This window comes from Microtus oregoni, unplaced genomic scaffold, assembly GCF_018167655.1.
Source record: "Microtus oregoni isolate MIOR12 unplaced genomic scaffold, Mior012 000032F_ref0000030, whole genome shotgun sequence".
Lineage (NCBI taxonomy): Eukaryota > Metazoa > Chordata > Mammalia > Rodentia > Cricetidae > Microtus > Microtus oregoni.
In genome coordinates, this window is record NW_024543091.1 from 22,868,514 (window position 1) to 22,895,755 (window position 27,242).

A 27,242-nucleotide genomic window follows, 5' to 3' on the forward strand; every position below is an offset into this window, starting at 1 on the left:
AAGTCTGTGTATTCAGCCTTGTTTTCAATGTGAAGAAAAAGACACGACGTAGTAACGTGTATTTCTCTGTGCTAGGTAAGAATATCTGTCCAGGCCTTGCGTTGCCACTCGGATACAATCAGGCTTGAAATAATAAGCAACAAACCATATATGACACCAAACCCAGAACTGTGCCATCAGAGCTCCCTCTTGCTGAAGAGTGAGTTAGTGAAAGAAGTGACCCGGTCTGTGGAAGAAGCTCAGCTTGCCCAAGAAGTCAAAGGCAAGGTAGTAAAGGAGGAGTGTCAGGAATACTGCCAAACAAAGGGAAGAAGTCTGTACTCGCTTCTGGAGGAGATAAGGGACCTTGCTCTTCTAGATGTTTCAGACAGTCATGCAATGTGAAATCTTTCCACTTCAATAAAGAGCTTTCTCATAGATGTTGTACTGTCTTTTCAGATTTAAACCTTGTCACTTGATGTTCTAGCAGAAGGAGATTAAGTGGGTACTTCACAAATGCGTGCATGTTCCCTTACGTCACTGAAGAACTAGCTCCCTATATAAACTGGTAGTTGTTGTTTTGTTTTTCTTTTTGGTTTTTTTTTGTTGTTGTTATTTTACAAGACATGAAAACCTTTATTTTCAAAAAGAGAATGTATTTTTACATAAATCTACAACAGAGTTCAACTGTAGAAAAAATAAACTATACTTAGGGATACTGCACTCAGCATGGCAAGCAAGCTCCCTCCCTTAGGAGAGAGCCACACCAGGCCACAGCTAGAAGGACCTTACCACCCCTGCAGAAACCCCACAGCAGCATGCCCACAATGCTGACCAGAATCCAGGCACATCTATCCAACAGATGTCCGGGGCTTCAGAACCCACATCAGCAGCCACAGACCAGGCTGACTTGGCTCCATAGAGATCTGTTGTCTATGCAGGCTGCAGCAGCCACAGCTAACCCTGAACCTCTCTGCAGCCTGTGCCTGTGTCCATCAGCCTGACCCATCTATCTGGACCAGAAATATCCATAGAACCTCTGCACTGTTCCATGGCAGGCCACTCTGGGTACAACCAAAAGTCGTAAAAATACTGTGCAGCTCTGAGTCTGGCCATCACCTCTTCCCAGTCCTGGTCACACAAAAGCCAGGACAGAGGATCCATTTGGGGCAGGGACTAAGCTGGTAGGCTTAGAGGCCAAGGCAAGAATCTGTACCTGCTGGTCTAAGTACCACATTGAACTCCTCCCTCCTACACAGATGACTCATGCAGGGAGAGGACCAGGAAGTCTGTCCAAGAGTTCCACTCTTTCTCAACTGAGGGTCCCCTTCTAAAAACAGTCAGTGCCCACAGCAACAATTAGGAAAGAGGCACAGCAGGGATCCATCTTCCCAGAGACCTTTCCAACCCCTGCCCTAAAAGCCAGGTATGGATGGGATGAGCTCCCATTCCATCAGAACTCAGGGTCACAGAGGGTTCAAGCCCACCTTTTATTACAGTGTGTGTAGCTTACTGAGTGACACTAGAAAGACAAGGGGACACTGTGCAACCACTGAGAGGTCAGTGTTGACCTATGAACTCCAAAAAAAAAAGGGACTTGACACAGATACAACTTAGAACCTGTTTCCAGAAATTCCTGGAAACACACTGGGTACTATTACAGTCAGGCCAAGGCTGGAGGCAGGGAGCGGGAGTGGGGCTGTAGGTCCTGCTCCAGTGTGTGCACTGGTCAATACAATACCAAAAAGATACAAAACAATTATTGGGAAAAACAACCCCTGATGAGCTGAACTCACTCTTGTAATAAAAAATTAAAAATTTGTGGCCTCTGAGCATAGAACAGACCATGAACTCCCCAGGCAGGGACAGAATTGGCAAGAAATGTCACAGTGGCTATCAAGACTCGGTAGTGTGCACTCCCCTGACCCGACATCTTCAGAGAGGAGGTCACCAGGCCTGTTGCCCCAGCCTGGCCCCACACCTCTGCCCCCCATGCATTTCTTTCTTTTTTTTTTTTAAATATTTATTTATTATGTATACAATATTCTGTCTGTGTGTATGTCTGCAGGCCAGAAGAGGGCACCAGACCTCATTCCAGATGGTTGTGAGCCACCATGTGGTTGCCGAGAATTGAACTCAGGACCTTTGGAAGATCAGGCGATGCTCTTTACCACTGAGCCATCTCTCCAGCCCCTCCCCCATGCATTTCTTGCCAATCCAGGCGGCTTCCTGAAGTCTCTTGTGGAGTCAGGACTTAGCACTCATCTTCGACAGTTTGATGGTTTTGTCATTCTCTAATGCTGCCGAGGCATTGATGTTCTCTGTTAGATGACAAGCCGTGGAAATCACAACAACTGTGTGACCCGGCAACTTCTGCATGTTCCAGATGTACACCAGGTTATCTTCAGAACCAGACAGGATCCCCACCCCAGCTGTCATGGAAAAGTTGGCAAATATGCAGTACTTCTCGTTCTTGTGGCCAGTGTATGTCTTCAGGCACTTCCCCTTGCTGTAGTCCCAGAGCTTCAGCATGTTGTTCAAAGTTGCAGCCAGGATATGTTTGCCATTTGGAGAGAATTTCACGAAGGACACTGGAGGATTGTCATCATCGATGAACGTCTTCAGGCACTGGCCAGAGGCAGTGTCCCAGATGCGGCAGAGGCCATCATAGCTACTGGACACAATCAACGATCCATCACAGTTAAAATGACTGGCTGACTGGGTCCAAACAGGCACGCAAAGTCTTGAGACACTTCCCTGTCTTCACATCTCTCAAATCCTGAGTTATTTGCAAAATATTTATTTCTTTAAAAAAGACCTTAATAGTCAGTGCATATTTACATTTTAAAACATTACCTAGTTTAGTGAGAAATAATGCAGTGCAAACTGGAAGCAACTTATAAAGTCAAATTTATACAGTACAGCAAAAAATAATAGACGTACTAAAATAAGTAGGAAACACAATTATAAATAGTCACTGTATTTTAAGCAGGAATCCATAGAAGTTTTATAACTTAGACTTATAAAAAGTAGAAAAACTTACAAATAACCCCAAACTCTGCAGGATTCTGTTGTGGAAGTCTGGCTACTTGGAACATTTCTGGTTAGTCCAAGTTAGAATGGTTCCTCTGCTTCAAACTGTTCCTCTTCATTTGTATTGGCAGAAGGAACACGTGGAGCATCTGCAGTATCTGTGTTTAATCCACCTGAGTCTTCTTGATCCTCACCAGTACTGCTCTCTTCCACTGTCTGTGCCCAGGATGTGCTCACTATCACATCTGAGAGAAGAATCATAGCATTATTACTCATTATAAGCAACTGATACAAACTTGATAAATACAAATCTCTCCAAAAGCTTATTTGGTAGAAACAAATCTATAATCCCCCTAATTATCACCACTAAAGTCTAAATATAAACTAGTTTTTACATGCATAAAACACTTAAAATGCCAAGGGCTCGGGGAAAGTAGCTCAGTTGTAGAATCAATACAGATTAGCAAGTGTGAGGCCCTGGATTCAATTCTGGCACTCTCTCATACAAAAGTTAAGGGGCCTAAATGATACTACATTCAACTCTTCCATCTTACTCAAGTATAACTTCTCATTCAAAATAAAACTAGAAAGAGAGGGGCTGGAGAGATGGCTCAGTGGTTAAGAGCATTGCCTGCTCTTCCAAAGGTCCTGAGTTCAATTCCCAGCAACCACATGGTGGCTCACAACCATCTGTAAAGAGGTCTGGCGCCCTCTTCTGGCCTTCAGGCATACAGACAGAATATTGTATACCTAATAAATAAATAAATAAATATTTTTAAAAAAAAAAGACAAAACAAAACTAGAAAGAGATTCAAAGAAACCAGAGGCAGGGCAGGCAAGATGACTGTGGGTAAAAGTGCTTGCTGTCAAGTCTGACTGCCCCAGTAGTGGAAGGAGGAAACAGACTCCCAAGTTGTCCCGACTTGTATGCTGTGGGCACATGCAGGAGTACACACACATCCACACACAAACACAATGTCAAGACAAACGCAATTAGCTTTATGTCAGAGACCTATGGTAAAGAAAATTTAAGCCAAGGATGATGGTACATGCCTATTCAGCACTAAGAACCCTGTCTGGAGGAAAAAGAAATTTTTAAGATACCTTTTTTTTGGGGGGGGGGGTGATAGAGTTTATTTAGTGGGTTATGGAGGGGAAAGGGACGAAGGGGGCGCGGAGGAGGCAGTAGTTACCTCTTCAGAAGAGGGACAGAAAGAACGCTAAGATACTTTTTTTAATATTTGGTCAAATTTTAAATTATATAATATAAACAGAAAATGTTCCTTAAATCCCTATTGTCAAGTGTATTTTGAGATGGCAAGAAGCCACTGCTTCATTACATTTTTGTATGATTTTTAATATTTATTATTATTTTTCATTATGTGTAAGTATGTGCATGAGGGTACAGGAGCCCCTTGGGGTCAGGGTCATCAAATCTTGAACTACAGTTATAAACAGTGATGAGACACCTGACATGGGTACTGGGAACCCAATTCTGGTACTATGGAACTGCAGCAAGTATTCTTAACCAATGAGGCATCTCACCATCCCTTCATGATTTCTCACATTATGAGATTTATCTTAACTGAAAAATCAAGACTAGGTTACAACATTCACTTGAGAACTGTTATATTGGATGAAACATTTTACAACATGGTATTTACTTATTACAGTTCTTTTTTTAGGTTTTTATTTTTATATGTACATGTGTCTGTATGCACACAAGTGTATGGGTGCCCAAGGAGGCCAGAAGAGGGCATGGATCCCTTAGAACTGCAGTTATAAGTTACTATGAACCACACGGTGTAGGTGCTGAGACCCAAACTTAGGACAGGAGCAGGAGTAGAAAGTGCTTATTTTAACTGCTGAGCCATCTCTCCAACCTCCTCTGCTATAGTTCTTATTTTTTCAATATAAAAAAGAAACTGGATTAGAAACAGATACATTCCCAACTTTTGTTTTGAGAAAAAGGCTTTCCTTTGTAGCTCAGGCTAGCCTAGAACTATGTAGCCCAACCTCGCTTACACTCCCTGCTTCAGTCTAGTAAGAGCTGCTGGGTGCCACTAAATCTAGCTCATAAGCTTTAAATTTTAATTCTCAATAACTTCATACAATGTATAATTCTTTTAAAATACAGTTTTGAGGGGAACTAGATAGAGTACCATATGGCAGCTCACAACCACCTGTAAACCCAGTCCCAGAAGATCTGACATCTGACACCTTCTTCTGGCCTTCATGGGCACAAAACACATGTGGTACATAAACATATATGTAGGCACAAGACACTCATACACGTAAAAGAGTAAAGTAATAATTTTTTAAATTTGGTATTATAGCTGGAAAGATGGCTAAGTAAAGAGTACTTGGTGCTTTTGCAGAGGACCTGGGTTCTAATCCCATACCCACATGGTGTTTTAACAACCATCCATCCATCTAGTTCCTGGGAATCCAATGCCCACTTCTGACCTCTGAAGGGAAAAGGAACAAAAACTGTACAGACTGCCAGCAGCAGTGGTAGCATACGCCTTTAAATTCCAGCACTTGGGAGGCAGAGGCATACGGATCTCTGTGAGTTTGAGGCTAGCCTTGTCTACAGATCAAGTTCCAGGACAGCTAGGACAACACTGAGAAACCTTGTCTCAAAAAACCAAAATGATTCGAGACCAGCCTGATCTACAAGAGCTAATGCCAGGACAGGAACCAAAGCCACAGAGAAACCCTGTCTCGAAAAACCAAAAAAAAAAAAAAACCAAAATGAACAAATAAAATAAAAATAGAAATGAAAAGTTTAAGGCAATTTTTAAAAAGTGGTAAAGATGATACAGATAAGAAAACTATAAAAAGTACAACTCACAAAAGTGGGACAATGTAATAAAAAGCATTTTAGTAGCTAAGTGGAGCTCATAACAGGAGGTGGAGGCAGAAGATCATTAAGTGGGTAAGTGGGAAGTTACTTGCGTAAATTAGTAGGATCTAAACTCAAAATTAAAATATAAGGGCTGAAGATTCAGTTCCTTGAAAGAAGACTGCTGTGTAAGACCCCATTTCAACCTCCAGTGTCCACCATCCCCTAAAAAGGCATGTTAGTATCCTATTTACCTCACAGAAAATTACTGCTAATTCTCAGTTAGTACAGAACACACTGGATTTATTATTCAAGGTCTGGCTAGGTTACAGATTAGTTTAAGCCTAGCCTGGGTAACCTATAGAGATCCTGTCTTGGAAAAAAAAGGGGGGGGGGGGCGTGTGTGTGTGTTGAGGATATAGCTCAGTGGTGTAATAATGCCCGTCTAGCACGTGCAAAGTGCTGGGTTCAATTCCCAGAACTAAAATGTATTGACTCCATAATAATAACTTTTCCTAATTATGATCCTAAAAATATGTGTAGCATGCTTTAAGAGAAGAAGTCAGAGAAGAATATATTGTTGGATTTGGTATTCAAAGAGTTATCCAGGGCTGGAGAGATGGCTCAGAGGTTAAGAGCATTGCCTGCTCTTCCAAAGGTCCTGAGTTCAATTCCCAGCAACCACATGGTGGCTCTCAACCATCTGTAATGAGGTCTGGTGCCCTCTTCTGGCCTGCAGGCATACACACAGAAATAATATTGTATACATAATAAGTAAAATATTTAAAAAAAAAAAAAAGTTATCCAGAAAACCGTCTTAGACTTAAACATTCCGTAGGATTCCAAACAGCAAACACACATACACTGACACACTCTCTAAAATATACATAAACTAACATCACTTTTCTATTCCTAGAGGTATTTTATTTCAAGAGATAGTAAAGAAGTTAAAATTTCCTACATGCCCTTGATATTATATGGTAGCTCATAAAAGCCAACATAAAATTTACCATTTTCTAGGGACTGGCTATTACTCAGTAGCTTTGCCTGCCTTCTTTCCAAGGCCAGTTGTTTATTTCTCTCAATCCTCTGTTGCTGCTCTTCTGTTAGACTTCTACTTGATTCAGAAGCCAACTTCTTGCTGTCAAATGAGCTTGTCAAAAAGGGATCAAATCCAGCTGCAGTTGCATCGAGGTTATTAGTTTCTTCAACTTCATCTGTGGCAGAAATAAAAAGTTAATACAACTGTACTATTAGAGGAGTTAGAGAAAGAACAGCCTTCAACCACAGTTTAAAGTGGCAAATGGCCTAACCATAAACAATTTGTAAGGTACGAGAATGTGGCCAGTACAGGCTGGGTCAAGTAAGTACAAGAAATATTTACAAATCACTCTTACGGTGAGCTGCAAGTTACACCAAGTGGACATACTAAATATGTAAAAGGAGTCTGGGGAGGCGGCTTGGTTGGGAGAGCATGCAAAAAGCCCTGGGTTTGATCTCCAATGCTCAGTGAGGTGGCAAACTGCTATAATCCCCACACTTGGAAGATAGAGGCTGGGGTTATTATCATCAGTAGTTAGCTCACAGTCAGCTTGAGAAATAGAAGACTCTGTCTCAAAAATAAAAATACATAAAGAAGTTCAAATGTGTAATTCCAGCACAACAGAGATAGAGGCAGGCAGGGGAATGAGAAGTTTAATGTTCAAGGTTCTGATATTTACCAAGTTTAAAGCTACCCTGGGCTACTTGAGACCTTTTAAATTTATTATTATTGTTGTTATTATTTTGTTTTTTTGATAAAGAGTTTCTCTGTGTATCTTTGGCTGTCCTGAAACTAGCTCTGCAGACCAGGCTGGCTTTTGCCTCCCTAGTACTAGGATTAAAAGTGTGTACCATCACTGCCTGGCTTGAGATCTGTCCTAAAAATAAGGAAAGAAAGACAAAACCGCAGGAGAATCAGTAATGAATGGAAGGGATATGATTTTAACAATGTAATTGGAAAGATTTAAGTGAGTTGACACAGTTTGAAGAGGGTAAAAAAATTAACTATATTGATCCAGGGGAAATTCCAGCTTTTACTTTTAATAAGAATTGATCGACAATAAATCTATTAGAAATGTAAAAGTCTTAGCCAGGCAGTTGTGACACACCTTTAATCCCAGCACTCAGGAGGCAAAGACACAAACTCTTTGTGAGTTCAAATCAAAACCAGCCTGGTCTACAGAGCAAGTTCCAGGACAGCCAGGACTACACAGTGAAACTTTTCCCTCCAAAAACAAAAACAATCTAATAAGCAATTTCTTTGGAGAAAAAAATAATCAAGTGAATTAACAAATAAAGATGCATGATACACATTCAAAGTAGACAAATTTTAAATTACAGAAAAGGAATAAAGGAAAAATATCAGTAACATTAACAAAATTTCCAGCATTTATGAATAGGCTTCAAAAAATGAAGACTAGGGGGGCTGGAGAGATGGCTCAGAGGTTAAGAGCATTCCCAGCAACCACATGGTAGCTTACAACCATCTGTAATGGGGTCTGGTGCCCTCTTCTGGCCTGCAGGCATACACACAGACAGAATATTGTATACATAATAAATAAATTAATTAATTAAAAAAAATGAAGACTAGGGATGGGATCAATGGGTACTGATGCTTACTATGCATTAGTTCAGATCCCCAGCACTGTAGCGCAGGGGTAGGAGAAAAATGGTGAGACCCTTTCTCAAAAAATAATGTGGAGAGGCTGGGGAGGTGGCTCTGGTTTTTTGTAAATACACATGTGCAAAACACTCACAAATAAAACAAGTCTAAAATAATAATGTAGAGAATGACAGAAGAAAACCATCATAGACCCCTCTGGCATGTATACATATATTTTTTTATTTACATTTTTATGTTTATGGGTATTTTGCCTACATGATCTATATACAACATATATGCCTGGTGCCCAAGGAGGCTAGAAGGAGAGAGTCTGATCTCCTGACACTGAACCTGGAATTACAGGTGAGCTGCCACATGGGTGTTAGGTGTGAACCATCTCTCCAGGACCCTACCCCAACTCCTTTTTAAAGAAAAGAAAAGAAAAGAAAAGAAAAGAAGGGCTAGAAGTTTGGTATAGTGGTTCACACCTAAATCCTAAGCAACTGGGATGCTGTGGATGGAGAATTACCACAAATCTGAGGCCAGTCTAGGCTACATAGTGAGTTCCAGGTCAGCCTAGGCTACAGAATGAAAAGACTATCTCAAGAAAAAGAAATGAACAAAGAGCGGCTAGGGGAGAGAGTAGCTCAATAGCATTGCACTTGCTTGTCATGTGCAAGGCCTGGTTTAATACTCAGTCCCAAGCAAGGAAGAGAGGAAGAAAAAGAGACTCATTAAGCACAATTCATGTGATTCTAATTTCTTTTTGGATGTGTGCATCTTTGTGTGTAAAACCAAAATATGAAACATAAATCTAGCAGGGCAGTGGTGGTGCACGCCTTTAATCCCAACACTTGGGAGGCAGAGGCAGGAGGATCTCTGTGAGTTCAAGGCCAGCCTTATCTACAGAGCTAGTTCCAGGACAGGCTACAAAGTGACACAGAGAAACCCTGTCTTGAAAAACACAAAAACAAAACAAAAAAACACAATTACTTAAAACCAACAGTTCTCATTCTGCCAGTCCCAACCTCTTTGGCAGTTGAACGACCCTTTCACAGGGGTCACATATCAGATATCCTGCATATCAGGTATTTTACATTAAGATTCATAACAGCAAAATTACATTTACAATTACAGTAGCAATAAAAATAATTTTATGGTTGGGGGTCACCACAACACGAGGAACTGTATTTAAGGGTCACAACATGAGAAAGGTTGAGAACCACTGATTTAATCCATAAGAGGATTCTGTACGGAATCCACTATTACTCACCATATATATTACTAGTTTAAAAACAAGTACGGGGGGCTGGAAAAACAGCTCAGTGATTAAGAGCACTTGTTGCCCTTGCAGCAGACTGGAGTTTGGTTCCCAGCACCTATGCTAGGTAGCTCACAACTTCCTGTACAAACCTCTTAAGCAAAGAGTAGGTACTTAAAGGAAACCTTTTGAGAGCATGTATGCAAACTCCGGCAGATTCCTGTAGGCTTTGATAAATATGGGCTTTGATATTGAAGAGAGAAAAAAAGAAACAATCTAACGCCAAACCAAGACACAGCAGAGGGTCTCCACTAGGCAGAAGATCATCAAAAGCACGCACACATATACACATCCACATACAGACGCACACATAATTAAGAATAAATGTTAGAAAGCTTTAAGTCGGGCAGTGGTGGTGCATACCTTTAATTCCAGCACTTGTGAGGCATAGACAGGCAGATCTCTGTGTTTAAAATCAGCCTGGTCTATAAAGCAAGTTCTAATCTGTCTGAAAACCCCCTAAAAAGTTTTTAAAATATTTATGTATGGAGCCATCGCACAGAAAATCTGATAACTATACAGACTCTGTCGGCAGGAACCAACTGTTTTGATGTATGTGACCGTCTATGGTTGCATTGTACAACTAACAAATGCAATCAATGCCAGAACAGTCACATAGGTCTTCCTAAAGTTCTATAGCCACGGATCTGGTTCTTTTGAATTTTTCTTTTCTTGCATACCCCAAGTTAATCTCAAACTCACTAAATTATCGAGGCTGGCCTTGAACTTCTATGTCTCCTATTTCCACCTCCTAAATGCTGGAATTACAGACATGTGTTACCACACATAGCTCAAGAGTCTACATGTTGAATGGAATATAAAATTCTATCAACAAATTATTCTACCTAACTTCCCAGAGATAGGTTTTCTAATGGTTTATATGCATATGAACACTCTAGTTTGATGGGTAGTTGTACTAGCAAGAACTATAAATGATCAATGAAGTCAGCAGGTTCTCAAAACAAGCTTCGCAAACTTTAGTCAATCCCTGGAACCTACATAATGGAAAAATCAACTCTAGAAGTTGTCTTAATCTCCACACACATGCCATGACACAAGAGCACAAAAACAATATAAATGTTAAAAATTTCCGTATTTCATAAATATTTTCTATAACATGTCTAATGATACAATTGTATCCTTTTTTGATTGTTTATGCATCTAAGTCAGGGTCTCAGTATGTATCCCCCGCTATACTTGGAGCTCTTTATGCAAACCAAGCCTTGAATTCAGAAGGCTCTGCCTGCCTCTGCTTCCTGAGTGCTGGAATTAAAGGTGTGTGCACCACCCTGCCAGGCTACAATCATATCTTTAGGAAATAAGTTTCAAGAAGGAAGGAGTCAAGGGAAGGTAACATGAACATGAAAGCAGTACAATGATATACACATAAAAATCTCATAACGAAGCATATTCTTTTGTGGGGGAGAAGTTAAGACAGGGTCTCCCTCTATAATTTTGGCTATCCTGGAACTATGTTGACTAGATTGGCATTCAACTCACAAAGATCCACCCGCCTCTGAATCCTAAGTGCTGAGGTTAAAGGCATCTACCACTATACATACCTGAAACTCATTCTTTCCTACACTAACTAAAACTAATAAAAAAGAAACAAGTATCAAATGTAACTATTACTGGGCTAAAGATATGTCTTCATGGGTAAGGGCACCTGCTGTCAAGCCTGAAAACCTGAGTGCAATCCCTGGGATTGACAAGGTAGAAGGCTGTCCTCTGCAGTCTAGCCCCACATAAATAAATAGGAGCTTATTACACTCACACCTAACTACATTCTACATTTACCAAATTCTAGACTTAACTGTACTGTAGTTACATAAACATGAGTTAAGGTCTCAGTTGTGCATATATAATTTCCTACTTCAGTTATACCCATTTCTAAAAGCTAAATTGTGATAAAGTAAATAAACTTGTAATTACCATTATTGTTAACAAAATCTTCATGTACAATAGGGAGATCAAGTCGAATTCGTTTTAAACAGGTCTGAAAAAAAGACATTTTTCCACTTTTATCAATAAGTTAGAGATGAAACAACTACTTATTTATATCTGAGTTATTCTTCAAATAATGACTATTAATTTTCCTGTCTAACAAGACAGATTTCAAAAGAAAGAGCCACGAATAGCAATTCAGCCTCCTTGTACTACTTAGACTGTGAATGACATTCACGATAATCACACTTACCTGAACCTCCTTTTTATTTCCCAGGTTTTCAACTCTGTCAATAAAATCTTCAAATTGCAGTTTGGGGAATAGCCTATGTGCCCAGTGCTCCATGTGTCTGATTAGCGTTTTCAAGTCTTCAGCCTGACACATAAAAATAAAAATGCTGAACAGAAGACTCAATCTCACAGCTGACCCTGTCAGCAGATTTTAGCATTTTAAAGGCAATGCCAAAGTCACTGCTGTCATATTTATAAGGCTAAGAAACTTTTAGAAAGAAACAGAAAATTCTAAAGCTTGGAAGACCACAATCTCAGAAAGTGTTAAGAGCACTGAATACAGATTTTGTTGTAGACACAGATTTTTAGAAATTAGAAGAAAATATGTGTGTGTGTGTGTATGTATATATGTATGTATAAAATAGGACTGGGAAGACAGTTCAGATGGTTAAGAGCCTGGAGAATAAGGCTGAGAACCTATGTTTAAACCCTAGCCCCACATAAAACATCCCTGTATAGTGGCTGAACTAGATACTTATGTCAACTTGACACAAGCGAGAGTCACTGGCGAGGAGGGAGCCTCGCCTGAGAAAATGCCTCAATAAGATCAGGCCTGGGGGGCTGGAGAGATGGCTTCGTGGTTAAGAGCACTGGTTGCTCTTCCAGAGGTCATGAGTTCAATTCCCAGCAACCACATGAAGGCTCACAACCATCTGTAATGAGATCTGGTGCTCTCTTCTGCCATGTGGGCATACATGGAGGCAGAATGTTGTATACACAATAAATAAATAAATCTTTAAAAAAAAAAAAAAGATCAGGCCTGTAGGGTATTTTCTTAATTAGTAACTGATGTGAGAGGGCCCAGCCCATTGTGGGTGGTACCATCCCTGGGCAGGAGGTCCTAAACTCTGTAAAAACAAAACAAACAAAAACAAGCTGAGCAAGCCAGGGAGAATAAGCCAGTAAGCAACACCCCTCCACAGCCTCTGCTTCACCTCCTGCCTCCAGGTTCCTGACTTCCTTTGATGATGAACAAAATGGAAGTGTAAACCGGGCGGTGGAGGCAGAGGCAGGCGGATCTCTCTGAGTTCAAGACCAGCCTGGTCTACAGAGCTAGTTCCAGGACAGGCTCCAAAACCAGAGAAACCCTGTCTCGAAAAAAACAAAACAAAACAAAACAAACAAACAAACAAAAACAAAAAACAAAAAAAAATGGAAGTGTAAACCAAATAACAACTTCCTCCACAACTTTGGTCGTGGTGTTCCATCACGGCAACAGAAATCCTAACTAAGACAGTGGCAGACCTCTGCAGTCCTAGTGCTGAAGAAACAAAGACTGAGGCTCACTGCACAGAGCCTGAGGAAGCACACCTGAAGCTGACCTCTGGCAACAACACACACACACACACACACACACACACCCCGAGGGGAAACAGCCTGAGGAAGCACACCTGAAGCTGACCTCTGGCAACAACACACACACACACACACACACACACACACACACACACACACACACCCCGAGGGGAAACAGCAGTACAAAGTTAGAACAAAGCTGCCAGGCGTGGTGAAACACAGTTTTGATGCAAGCACTGGGGAGGCAGAGGCAGGTGGATCTCTGAGTTCGAGGCCAGCCTGGTCTACAAGAGGTAGTTCCAGGACAGACTCCAAACTACAGAGAAACCCTGTCTCAAAAAACCAAGCAAACAAACAAAAAAGAACTAGACACACTGTTGAGTGTCTTAGAGACACATGATCAACAAAAGCAGTGTTAATTATCAGGAAACTTAAAATGATTCTTTAAGAGAAGACAAAGTAAATTTTATTCTTGTAAACAGTAAGGTACAAATGTGGGCTTAGAGACTCAGACTAAAGCCATGTTAAACATGGGGGTAAAAAAAAATGAGACACACAACATTGTTCTTTTAATTCTTCCAAGTCCCTTTTCTATTCACTATTTCTCAGGGGTTACCACAGATTAACAACAGTATCTGTGATATATGCATCATAGTAGACCCAGTTTCACTTATTTTTAAAAACATAAAAGCTCTAAAATAAAACAGGTGTGATGACATAAGCCTTTAATCCCACCACTTAGAAGAGGCAAGCAGATCTCTATGAATTTAAGGCTGGTTATTAGTCACTGTTCTACTGCTCTTAAGAGGCACCATGACCACAGTCACTCTTAATCAATCAATCAATAAATAAATAAATAAAAATTAAGGGGCTGGAGAGATGGCTCAGCAGTTAAGAGTACTTACTGGCCACTCTTCCAGAGGTCCTGAGTTCAATTCCCAGCAATCATATGGTGGCTCACAACCATCCACAATGAGATCTGGTGCCCTCTTCAGGCATGCAAACAGAACACTGTGTACATAGTAAATAAATCTTTTTTTTTTTAAAGCATTTAAATGGGGTCTCGTTTACAATTTCAAAGGTTTAGTCTATTATCATCATGGGAGGGAGCATGTTGGCATGCAGGCAGGCACTAGAGCAGTGAAGGGGCCTAACTTAACATCAGTACAGCCATGACAGGCTGCAGGCTAGCAATACTGGGACTAGGCCTCACCCTTACAATGGCCTGGCATGCAGGGACCAATCAGAATTGAGACAGACAAAAACCAGACATTCCAGAACATTAAGGACAGCTTACATAACTTGTATATGGGTTGCTAATTTCTTTGCAGTTACGACAAGATTCCTGTTGTCCCACTCCTGCCAGTCAGGAGTTAAAACCCCATCTGAATCTGGAATTTCCCTAACCCCCCATCCTTTACTCCTTAATAACCCTGCTACAGCTGAGCTCGAGGATCTCTGATCTACCTGCTATGCTGGAGCCTAAGGAGACTGCAAGCTCGAGCTTGCAATAAAGGCTTTTTGCTTTTGTATATGAACTCGGACTTCTGGTGGTCTGTGGGGGCCTCGTGACAAAGGAATAAACATTAGTAGCTGAGAGCTACATCTTGATCCACAGGCAGAGAGAGCAGGACTGAGCCTTCCACGTGCTTTTGAAACCTCAAAGCCCAAAGCCAGGGACAAGGCCACATCTCCCAATCCACTAATCCTTTTAAATAGTGCCACTCCCCAATGACTTAAGCTTTTAAATATGAGGGGGTGGCATTCTTATATAAATCACCATAGCTAGTCAGGGCTAGATAGTGATACTCTGTCTCAAATTAAAATAAAATACAAGCCGGGTGGTGGTGGCGCACGCCTTTAATCCCAGCACTCGGGAGGCAGAGGCAGGCGGATCTCTGTGAGTTCGAGACCAGCCTGGTCTACAAGAGCTAGTGCCAGGACAGGCTCCAAAGCCACAGAGAAACCCTGTCTCGAAAAACAAAAAAAAATAAAATAAAATAAAAAATAAAATAAAATACATAAGTAAAAGTCTAAAACAAAAACCAGGGCCGGAATGTACTCCAGGAGTACTGTTTAGCACAAGTTCAAGAACTTGCCTAGGACCCAATGTCCAGTACTAAGAAAGAGGAATCAAATGTTTCTTACCTCATGACCTTTCCCCTTGAATTTTATCTTATCAAACATATGTCTTAAGGCTGGAAGCCCTCTCTCTGAAGTTAATCTGTGAAAACAAATATATTTGGAATTTCAGATTTTCTAGTCATGACAAAACCAAGACCACAAGAAAAAATATTTCCTCCCCAATCGGAAAAAAAAAAGAAAGAAAAAAAAAATGTTTACGGGGGGGGGGGATGCTTACAAACTATCTGATTTCCAAATTGTTCAACCAAAGCTTACAACAGTTGAAGAAAAACACTGTGTGGAAAACTTTAAATGTATGAGAGTAAATGTCCATACCTAGTAGCATCTAGCTTGGGTAGATTCCTTTTAACTGTTCTCCTTGGTGGTACAGGAACAGGTGCTCCACTCCCTGATTGTAGTGAAACAGACAGAAATTTAGTGTTTAAAAATTTAAGGCCTGGGCCCTCAAGATCAGTGGGTAAAGGTATTAGCCACCAAGCCTGACTACTTATGCTCAATTCCCCCATACCCACATCGTGGATGGGACAACTGGCTCCTGCAAGTTGTCCTCTGACTTCCATATACACATATAATGGCACCCATATGCCCACAAACATTCAGATACACACAAATAAATAAATGCTATAATTTTCTAAAATTCAAGTCTTATTTACAAAATATATCAGGGCTGGAGAGATGGCTCAGTAGCTAAGAGCACTGATTGCTCTTCCAGAAGAGCTGGGTTCAATTCCTAGCACCCACATGACAGCTAACAGTCTGTAACTCCAAGATCTGACACCCCCACATAGACATACATGCAGGCAAAACACCGATAATTTCTAAATTAACCTGCTATCATTTCTTTTTTTGTCTTTTTTTCATCTTTTCTTTTTTATTTATTTATTTATTTATTAAAGATTTGTCTCCTCCCTGCCACCGCCTCCCATTTCCCTCCCCCTCCCCCGAACCTATCATTTCTAAATTAATCTGCTAAAGTAGAATTGTGAGAACAAGGCTAACCTGGAATATATTATGAAACCTTGTCTTAAAAACCAACCAAACAAAAGGAGGCTGGAGATGACTCAGGTATTAATAGCACTGGCTGCTCTTCCAGAGGATCCTAGTTCAATTCCCAGTACCCCCACAGCAGCTTACAACTGTCCGTAACTCCAGTTCCAGGGGATCTGACACCTTCATATCAACGCACATAAAATAAAAGTAAAATAAATTATAAAATTTAAAACCAACAAACAAACCAGGCAATGATGACACATGCCTTTAATCCCTGTACCAGAGGCAGGCAGAGCTCTGACTTTGTGGCCATTCTGGTCTATGGAGAAAGTTCCACAACAGCCAGGGATATAGGGAGAAATCCTGTCTCAAAAAAACAAAAACCAGGGCTGGAGAGATGGCTCAGCGGTTAAGAGCATTGCCTGCTCTTCCAAAGGTCCTGAGTTCGATTCCCAGCAACCACATGGTGGCTCACAACCATCTGAAATGAGATCTGATGCCCTCTTCTGGCTGCAGGCAGACACACAGACAGAATATTGTATACATAATAAATAAATAAATATTTTAAAAAAAAAACCAAACAAACAAAGAAGCAAACTCAAGGGACATTTGTGGAATTATCAATACAGACCTTCATCAGGTTCAGGTTCTGCAGTATCTCTCTCAGGAGAGGCTGGAGGTGGGAAGGGAGGAAAGGTTTCATCTTCTATATGATCATAATCTGGTATTTCAAACAAGCCATTCTCTTCTTGCTCTAACATCCTTTCCTCCAGAAGAAAAAAAAAAACAAGCTATTTTTATCCATCCCAAACAGCCTTCCTAACTGTCACACAATCTAATTTCATTCACAATGAAAGCCATGTTTCAATCACTTAAACCACATTTCAAATTCATCCAAAATAAAAAGTAAAGAAGACAGTAAATATGGAGGAAAATGACTAACCAGAACCAAGTAGTAATGTAGTCCCTACAACTAAACGACCACATGGTTTTTAATATTGATATACAGGAGTGTTTTGCCTGCTTGTATGCCTGTGGAGACCAGAAGACATCAGACCATTAGGAATTCAAGTTATAGTTTGAAATACCTATCTATCCATCCACTAAGGAGGCAGAGAGACAGGCAGATCTGAGTTGAGGCCAGTATGATCTACATAGTAAGTTCAGGACAGCTACAGCTAGAGACACTGTCTTAAAAAAAGAAAAAAAAATTCAGTGGAGAAAAATAATGTTTGTTAGGCATGGTGGCACCTGTAATCCTAGCATTTGAAAGAAATAAAATCAAGAACTCAAAGTCAGCCTTGGTTACATAACAAAGTTCAAAGCTGGCCTGGACCAAGAGACCCCTTTTTTTTTTTTTTTTTTTTTTTTTTTTTGGTTTTTCAAGACAGGGTTTCTCTGTGGTTTTGGAGCCTGTCCTGGAACTAGCTCTTGTAGACCAGGCTGGTCTCGAACACACAGAGATCCGCCTGCCTCTGCCTCCCGAGTGCTGGGATTAAAGGTGTGCGCCACCACCACCCAGCTAAGAGTCTGGAGAGATGGCTCAGTGGTTAAGAGCACTAGCTCCTCTTCCAGAGGACCCAGGTTCAATTCCCAGCACCCACATGGCAGCTCACACAGCCTGTAACTTCAATTTTAGGGGCTCCAACATCTTCATACACATGTATACAAGTATAACATGAATGCACATGAAATAAAAATAAATTAAAAAATAAAATTTTACTGGGCAATGGTGGGAAGGCCTTTAATCCCAGCACTCAGGAGGCACAAGCAGGTGGATCTAAGTTTGAGGCCAGCCTGCTTCCCCGACAGCCAGGGCTACCCAGAGAAACCATCCTGAAAAGACTAAAAAACATACAAACAAAAGAATAAAATTTATACCATGTCAACTTCACTTCATACCATATCTCTCATACTTTCTCCTTTAATTCCTTAAAAGAACAATTTCCACTGTAAAACATCTGGATGCTTGTTTGATAAAGTAACTTTTTGTTTTGGGTTTTTTTGGGGGGAGGGGTGGGGGTTACGAGACAGAGCTTCTCTGTATAACCCAGGCTGTCCTGGAACTTGCTCTGTAGACCAGGCTGGTCTTGAACTCAGAGAACCACTGTCTTTGCCTCCTGAGTACTAGGATTAATGGCATGCACCACCACCTCCCACAAAGAATTATTTTTACCTATGTGCTTGCCTGGGTTTGTATGCAACATGCATATGTAAATGTCCAAAGAAGCAAAAGGTGATATAAGCAGGTTTGAGTGGTGGAAAGAGAACCCAGGTCCTTTTCAAGAGCAGATCTCTGACATTCACTGAGCACCGTTTTTTGTTGTTTGAAATAAGGTCATATATAGGCTAAGCTGGCCTCCAATTCCTGATCCTCCCGCCTGTACTCCCCAAGTGCTAACAGTACCTACTTATATTTTGAAAGCTCGTCCCTGACCCCCAATTTTTTTCAAATATTAACTATTACCTCATCAGGAAAACCTATCTCAAATCAGGAATGTTGAGACTTTCTGTAATCCCAAAAGGTAGAGGAAGGAGGAACAGAGTTCAAGGCCATCCTCAATTATTTCAAGGCCAGCCTGAGACTCTTAGACTATTTAAATGTCCCCTAAATTGAATAACAATACTGTGTGAGCACTGTGGAAGCCCTAAGGACAACTTTCCGACTTTCATCAGCACAGAATCAAATTCAAATCATCATATTTGTACTGCAAGCACTGTTACCTGATAGGCCACCTTTATTGCCCAGAATCCTCTTATAACAATTAACACTACAGGCCGGGCGGTGGTGGCGCACACCTTTAATCCCAGCACTTGGGAGGCAGAGGCAGGCGGATCTCTGTGAGTTGGAGACCAGCCTGGTCTACAAGAGCTAGTTCCAGGACAGGCTCCAAAGCCACAGAGAAACCCTGTCTCGAAAAAAGACCAAAAAAAAAAAAATTAACACCACCATACAGAAGTTTCTCAGGAATCATCATCTCTCTATTAGGTTTTATTTAATGTTAGTCTCCTATAATGAAATGTACCTTTCTTAGAACAAAAGTCAGACAGGTCTCTTTGTGTTCCACTACTATATCCCAAATTCAGTATGCAACAGATAATATATTTACTACAGGAAGGAAATAAAAAAGAATTCCAAATGATATACAGTATAATCTCAATACTTAGAAGTCTAAAATAGAAACCCAGGAATACAGTCTGGGCAAGAGTCCTTGCCTATACAAACACACCCACAATACACAATGCAGAGGTAGCTCAGTTGGTGGAAGGCTTGGTTAGCATCCACAAGACCCTGGGTTCAATTTCCAGTATGTCATAAACCAGATGCATGTGTAGGGGTGCATTGGTTTGCAACCCCAGCCCTCAAGAGGATCAGAAATTCAAAGTTATCTTCAGCTGGGCCAAGCCCAGACCAGTTTGGGCTACATGAGAATCCCCATCTTTAAAAATAAAAAGCTTGAGCTGGAGGTTGAAAACACAGGTCGCTGTTACAGAGGTCCTAAGTTCAGACGCCAGCACCCACACTGAACATCTCACTAACGCCTCTAACTACAGCTTCAGGGGATTTGACACCTGGCCTCATGTGCACTTATTCCTGCCTCACTCATTCTTAGAAAGTAAATCTCAAAAACAGGCGGTGGTGGGGTACACGTTTAATCCCAGCACTGAGGCAAATTATCTCTGTGAGTTTAAGGCCAGCATGGTCTACAGAGTTCCAGGACAGCTAGGACTACCTGAAGAAACTCTGTCTCAAACAAACAAACAAAAAACAAAAAAATACATAAATTTCCAAAGTTTCCTCCAAAACTAAACATATTTGGACTCAAACATGTTTAAAACACCCCAATCAGGGCTGGAGAGATGGCTCAGCGGTTAAGAGCAGTGACAGCTCTTCCAGAGGTCCTGAGTTCAATTCCCAGTAACTACATGGTGGCTCACAACCACCCATGAGATCTGGTGCCCTCTTCTGGCCTGCAGGCAGACATACAGGCAGAACACTGTATATAAAATAATATTTAAAAAATAAAAAATAAAAAAAACCCAATCAGGCGGGTGGTGGTGACTCACGCCTTTAATCCCAGAACTCGGGAAGCACAGGCAGGTGGATCTCTGTGAATTCGAGACCAGCCTGGACAGGCTCCAAAGCTACAGAGAAAACCCAAAAACAAACAAAAAGCCATATCTACAAAAACAAAACAAAAACCCCCAATCTAGACTTAACTTTTATTATATGATTTTTACTTATTACTGGTGTGTGTATATAATGTGAATGGCAAGAGGAACCCTGGACTCAGGTCTTCCACCTTTCCATGAGCTCTAAGCACCATCTTTACCTGTGGAGCATCTAGCTGGCCCCAGTTCTAAATTCTATGACCATAAATCTATAAAAACAAAGCACTCCCAGCACTCGGGAGGCAGAGGCAGGCGGATCTTTGTGAGTTCGAGACCAGCCTGGTCTACAGAGCTAGTTCCAGGATAGGCTCCAAAAACCACAGAGAAACCCTGTCTCGAAAAACCAAAAAAAAAAAAAAAAAAAAAAAAACAAAGCACTGACTCTGGATAATAAACGGCTAAGTCTTTGAGTAAGTTTTATGAACCATGGTTTTTGGGGAGCAAAAAGAAAGTTACATAGTATGGTTAGGGCTAGAGACTGCAGCTCTTAGCCTAGCCCCAGACAAGCGCCCCAAGCCTCCAAACATCTAGTGCCATCCCAATGGGAGTTTGAAAACAGGACTTAAAACTACAATAACCAGCAAATAAACAATAAAGCACGAGGTGGGGCTTATCAGTACGCTCGTTTCTCTTAGCACACGGCAAGCGTCGTTCGATAGGCGTCTTTCTCCCCTTGACAATATTTTTGTCTACTTCTCCCTCATGGTCCTCAAACTCCCAGAGAAGTATGGGGGTACAAATTCAACATCCGACTGACAACTCCTGCCCACACCTCTTACTAACCTACTTTATTTCCAGCTGTCAAACAAGCTCCTCACATTAAAGGACTCCGGCATCCTGACTCACCCTGGGTGCCACCCCTAAAAATATCACGTCTCCCTTCCCTCTTCTCGAGGCTTCTCATCCTCCCTCCCGGCCAGTCCACTCCATTCACCCCCCATTCTCCGTCCCGACGCTTGGCGCGAAGGGTGTGTGCGCGCGGTGGAGGCCCGCCATGCTCCCGCCCGCTCCGCCCGGTCCTCCTCAGCACAGCAGCCTAGCTCCTGCCGCCCCAGTTCCCGCGCCCCGCGCCGAAATTCCAGAACCTCCGGCGAAACGGCTTCTACCAGACTCCCTCACCGAACTGGGTCTCACCTCCAGCAAACGGCCAGACCGTAGACAGCGCGAACAGCACCTCTCGCGAGACTCAGGAACACACTCCGCGAGAAGAGCTGGAAAGTTTGGCGCCAACAGCGCCCGAGCGGCCTGGGCGGGGCCTAAGGACCTGAGCCCCTCCCGCCTGGGTTCGGAAGCCTTCTCTCCCCCGCCAGCATATTTTCAATAGCGTGAAGCTCAGAATTCGTACTTTCTAGGCACTTTATTGGCCTTCGAAATAGGTCTCCGTTCTTAGAAACCGGGTGGTGGAAGCCGGGCGTGAGAATGCACGTCTGGAATCCCAGCCTTGGGGAAGCTGAGGCAAATGGATCTCTGTGAGTTCGAGGCCAGCCTGATCTATAAAACCAGTTCTAGGCCAACCAGAGCTGTTACACAGAAAAACCCTGTTTCAAAATGCAAACAAACAGCAACAACAAGAATGAGATAAAGGTGCTAGAGAGATGTCTTAACCATTAAAAGTACTTGGTGCTCATGCAGAGGACTCGTTTGCTTTCCAGCACCTAGAACTCTATGAGTTCTAGGCGCCAGCCTGCTCTACAAAGCGAGTTCCAGAACAGCCAGGACTGTTTCACAAAGAAACCCTGTCTCGATCACCCCCTCCTCCCCGCCAAAAAAAAAAAAAAAAAAAAAAAAAAAAATGAGATGGTGAGAAAAACAACCCGTGCTAGCTTTTAACTCTGTACCCTCCGTATTCACATACAAAATAAATAATAATAGAGCTGGAAGGAGCTGGAGAGATTGCTCAACATAGCTGGGCATTGGTGTCCCACACCTTTAATCCCAGCACCCGGGGAAGCAGAGGCAGGCAGATTTCTGTGAGTTCGAGGCCAACCTAGTATACATAGCAAATTCTAGGACATCCTGAGAAACCCTGTCTGGGGTAGGGGAGAGCAACCCAAAAAATTCGAGGAAAAAGACCACAGACCCAAATCATCATGGCAATACTAATTAAAGCAAGCTTTTTTTTTTTTTTTTTTTATTCACATACACCTAAAAGTGGAGTTCAAGAGATCAGCCTTGGATGTGAGGAAAACAAGATTCTTGTAGTTCAGGGCTAAGGGGTTCCCAAATGATTTGATGGGCAAAATAGGCAAGGCTACGGGAGCAAGACATAGGCATAAAAATCTCAGTCTTCTAAAGCAAAGACATGATTGCTAGGTAGTTGATAACAAGTTAGTCATAATAACCTTGGAAACAAAGGTAGGGTTCAGGATAGCTATACCTTTTTGAAGCAAAGACATGGTTGCAGCTTCCTGGAACAGGCCGTACAGAGCCATTTGCCCCTAAGGTTACAGGTGGGGCATTGCCCAACCTTGAGAAACAGATTTAATCATAAACAGGAATGGGCCTAGTTCGTCTTTACTGTAACCTGGCTTTTAAGTGTAAAATGAAGGCAGACTGAACCCAGGCAATATTCCTAAATCTGCATGGCTACTCCCAAACACCTGAAATTCCAGTTCCAGGGGCTCTGCTGCCCTCTCCTGACCTTTGGGGGCACTGCACACACCAGTGCACTTCCATGCAGATAGAAGTCATACACATAAAATAAAAGCAAATAAAATTTAAAAGTGTAATTAGAAGCCAGGTGATGGTACACACCTTTAACTCCACCACTTGAGAGGCAGAAGCAGGCAGATCTCTGTGAGTTTGAGGCCAGCCTGGTTTACAGAGCAAGTTCCAAGACAACCAGGAAATCCTGTTTTGAAAAATCAATAATAATAATAATAATAATAATAATAAGCCGGGCAGTGGTGGCTCACGCCTTTAATCCCAGCACTTGGGAGGCAGAGGCAGGCGGATCTTTGTGAGTTCGAGACCAGCCTGGTCTACAAGACCTAGTTCCAGGACAGGCTCCAAAACCACAGAGAAACCCTGTCTCAAAAAAGCAAAAAATAATAATAATAATAATAAAACACGTGTGTAAAACATGAACATCTGTGCAGTGCTCAAAGAGGCCAGAAGAGGGCATTGTATCTCCTGGAACTGGGGTTACAGGCAGTTCACAACAGCTCACAACCTGAACCTGGATATTCTGGGAAAGGAAAAAGTGCTCTAGAATCAATCACTGAGCAATTGCTCTGGTATCATTATTTTTATTATTTTAATTTTATGTGGTGTATGTGTTTCCCTGTACCTGTACATGCTGGTGCCCAAGATGTCCAGAAGAAGGCATAGAATTTCCTGACATGGAGTTATGAGCAGTTATAAACTACCAAATGGATGCTGGAAATTGAGCCCTACTCCTCTGCAAGAATCGCAAGTGTTTTTGAACACTGAGCCATTTTCTAGCTTCATATTATTTGTGGGGTTTTGTTTGTTTTATTTGGTTTGGTTTGGGTTTTTTATTTCTGTTTTTTGTTTTATTTCTTTGTTAGTTTGATGTTTTAGATGGGTCTCTCTATGTAGCCTTGGCTATCCTGAACTTGCTACATAGACCAGGCTTGCCTCAAGCTCACAGAGATCCACCCACACAAGTGCTGCAACTAAAGCATGCACCACCACAGCTGGCGTAATTGGATACATTTCTTTCTGACCTTCATAAAATGATATCAAAGTGCATGTTTTCTGTTTGGGTTTATTTTTTTCTTCCATATTTTGTTGTGTGGTACCTCCGCATTGTTTCATATCAGAAAATTATAAGACCTCTCTGTCCTGTCAGCCTGCTCCCCACTAACCACAAAGAGGCTTAATATTAATTATAAATGCTCCACTAATAGCTCAGGCTTGTTACTAGCTAGCTCTTACAACTTGAATAAACTCATTTATATTAATCTATATATTGCCATGTGGCATTACCTCTCATCTTGTACCTCCTCTTCCCTTTCGTATCTCACTGGGGACTCCTCCAACTCCCCCTTCTTTTTCCAAGTGTCCTTAGTCTGGCTCTCTGGCCTAATCCTATTCTGTCCAGCTATTGGCCTGCCAACTTCTTTATTAAACTCATCACAATGACATGTGTTCACACAGTGTGAAAGAATATTCCACAGAAAACTTGCATTGTCGCACCCTATACCACACTTTATCAACATCCCTTTTATTGATGGAAGGTTTCTTGTGCCGCTGTGTACAGCACTGCCCCTGACCATGTGTACGTATGTAATATATATGTTAATTTAAGGAACAAAGATCTGAAAAGACAAGAAGGAATGGGATCAAGGTCACAGATGGGGGGGTGGCCTTTGATTTGAGAGTGGGGCAGTTCACTCTGATAGGAGTTTACATGTAGGGCATTTTAGGTTTGTGAGAGAAACCTAGGGGCTGAGAAGATGATCAGTTCACACCAGGGTTGAGGTTCTGTTGGATAAATGCAGTGGAAAGAAAAAGGTAAAGAAAAAAAAAGAGGTATTTGCCAAAAGTGATTACTAGTTCATGGGTCTGAAGTGAATGGGAGACTCAGAACCAGAGAAGACTGGGTGAGGGGAGAAGTTTGAGTGGATTTGACATCCAGTGGGGCCTCAGGTTTGTTTCTAGGGTTGTTGTGGGCAAAGGGTAGGGAGTTTGTGCCTGTGCTGTTGGAAACTGTACCACCGATGGGCGGTACAGAGGCAAAAGAGTTTCTGTTCTCATAGAGATGCAACTGACCCAAGCCCCCATCACTGCCACCCTATGCGGAATCTGGGGGGCCCTCCTGAGATCCCTACAAACTCAGTGAGACAGGTTCTCACCATCATTTAGGCTTCAGAACTTGAACTTGGACTCTTCTTTCAGTTACAATAATAAATCAGTAGATGCAGACACCTCATGTCGCTTCTGGGGGAGAGGTTCCTGGTACCTGGCCAAGCTTTCGTTTCTATAACCACGTTCCCCGCTTTTCTCTCCTTTCCATCTCTTCTGTGGCAAAGACCATTTTCCTCGGCTTTCTTAGCTTAGAGCCAGCTGACACGCCCAGGATGGGAGTGGGAGGCCTGCGTGTGGGTGATCTGCCTCAAGCACTGGTGAGGATACAATGTTCTCCCTGTCGGGAACACTGCTCTCTCTAGCGGGACTGCCATCTATGAAGGCAATTAAATTGTTTTCTCCACTATCCCAGTAGAATTTGATTCAATGGGAATGGCAGAGAGGTTTTGTTTTCTTTGAAGGTCTCACTCTGTAGACCAGGTTGGCCTGGAACTCACAGAGGTCTGCCTGCCTCTAACTCCCGAGTGCTGGAGACAGCCATTGTTGGACCACAGCCTATATATCATTTACAAATCCTATATAAAGCCTATATATATATATATTCATTCTATCAGTTCTGATCCTCTGCAGAACCCCAACATGCACTACTAACCTTCTGTATCTTTGAAAATCCTCTCATCTGCCCTTTGCCCCATTTCAGTTTGTGCTATCTAGAATGTCATGTGTAAGCTGGAGAAATGCCTCAATAGTTAAGAACACTTGCTGCTCTCGCAAAGGACTGCCGCTCAGTCCCCAGCACCTAATCTGACTGCTCACATACACTTGGAACTCCAGCTCCAGGGATCTATTGGGATTTGAATGGGGGGTCATATATTTGAATGCTTGGTCCCCACTTGGGTGAACCCATTAGGGAAGGATTTGGGGGTATGTTTTGTTGGATAAGGTGTGTCACCGGGGGATGGACTTTGAGGTTTCAAAAGGCCCACAACATTCCCAGTTAATTTTGCTTGCCTCTTGTGTGTGGACCAGGATGTAAACGCTCAGCTGCCTGCCTGTCTGTTACCTTACTCCCCCATGTACCCCACCATGATGATGTTAGTTAGTTAGCTCTAACTAACCTTTTGAAACCGTAGGCCCCAAATAAATTCTTTCATAAGTTGTGTTGGCCATGGTGTCTTTTAAAGATTTATTTATTATGTATACAGTGTTCTGACTGTGTGTATGCCTACATGTCAGCAGAGGGCAACAGATCTCATTATAGATGGTTGTGAGCCACCATGTGGTTACTGGTAATTGAACTCGGGACCTCTGGAAGAGCAGCCAGTGCTCCTAATCTCTGAGTCATCTCTCCACTCCTGGTCATGGTGTCTTATAACAGCAATGGAAAAGTAACTAAGACAGGCTCTGAAGCCTTCTTTTGGTTTCCTGTCACCCGACCCATCACACAATAAGTTTTAAGAAATGTTTTTTTTTAAACTTAGAATATTATGTAAATGGAATTGTAGAGAAAAAACATATTTGGTCTGTGGCTTCTTTAATTCAGCATGGCTACTTTAAGATTCACCAATGTTGTACATATCAATAGTCCTTTGATTGCTGGGGATGATGTTTTACAGATATGCCACAATTTCTGTCCTCAGGAATGCTAGGCAAGTTTCTACCACTGAGCCACATCCCCAACCACTGGTACATCCTTTTGTTTTACTTTTTTAAAGTTTTTGTTTGTTTGTTTGTTTTTTATTTATTTATTTATTTATTTATTTATTTATTTTTTCTGAGGCAGGGTTTTTCTGTGTAGCCCTGGCTGT

At 41.9% G+C, this 27,242-nt stretch overlaps 2 protein-coding genes, 1 non-coding gene and 1 pseudogene across 8 annotated transcripts in view; 1 reads left to right on the forward strand and 3 right to left on the reverse strand.

Annotated features, from left to right (window-relative positions):
• Dis3l (DIS3 like exosome 3'-5' exoribonuclease) overlaps positions 1-417 on the forward strand; it is a 33,813-nt gene extending 33,396 nt beyond the window's left edge. Inside the window, exon 17 of the mRNA XM_041679513.1 lies at positions 76-417. Coding sequence (XP_041535447.1) covers positions 76-384 — 309 coding nt within the window. The 3' untranslated portion in view covers positions 385-417. The remainder of the gene's footprint in view (positions 1-75) is intronic.
• On the reverse strand, positions 365-3,077 carry LOC121465974 (annotated as a pseudogene).
• Positions 2,551-21,870, reverse strand: Tipin (TIMELESS interacting protein). Of its 6 annotated transcripts, none has more exons than XR_005976715.1 (8): positions 17,120-17,255; positions 15,814-15,886; positions 15,502-15,577; positions 12,020-12,142; positions 11,755-11,818; positions 6,868-7,074; positions 3,023-3,257; positions 2,551-2,653 (listed from the first exon to the last, which is right to left on the reverse strand). XR_005976715.1 is itself a non-coding variant. In XM_041679514.1 (8 exons), the coding sequence occupies exons 2-8, from the start codon at positions 17,247-17,249 to the stop codon at positions 3,094-3,096; spliced, it is 837 nt and encodes a 278-aa protein (XP_041535448.1). In that variant the 5' UTR covers positions 17,250-17,255; positions 21,796-21,870; the 3' UTR covers positions 2,873-3,093. The 6 variants fall into 6 exon arrangements, 3 of the variants coding, with proteins under 3 accessions (XP_041535448.1, XP_041535450.1, XP_041535449.1); XR_005976713.1 differs by having other exon boundaries at positions 2,576-2,758; XR_005976714.1 differs by having other exon boundaries at positions 2,584-2,650.
• On the reverse strand, positions 10,303-10,437 carry LOC121466270. Its single transcript, XR_005976749.1, has one exon.
• Positions 21,871-27,242: the final 5,372 nt, after the last annotated feature.

Bases quoted from the DNA above. Each gene is read 5' to 3' on its own strand.
- Tipin (XM_041679514.1), bottom strand. From the start codon at position 17,249: ATGTTAGAGCAAGAAGAGAATGGCTTGTTTGAAATACCAGATTATGAT. The intron at 15,578-15,813 runs GTATGGACATTT...TTGTTTTCACAG, and splicing joins CCCAAGCTAGATGCTACTAG to ATTAACTTCAGAGAGAGGGC. The intron at 3,258-6,867 runs GTAAATTTTATG...TTCTTCTCTCAG, and splicing joins TAGCCAGTCCCTAGAAAATG to ATGTGATAGTGAGCACATCC.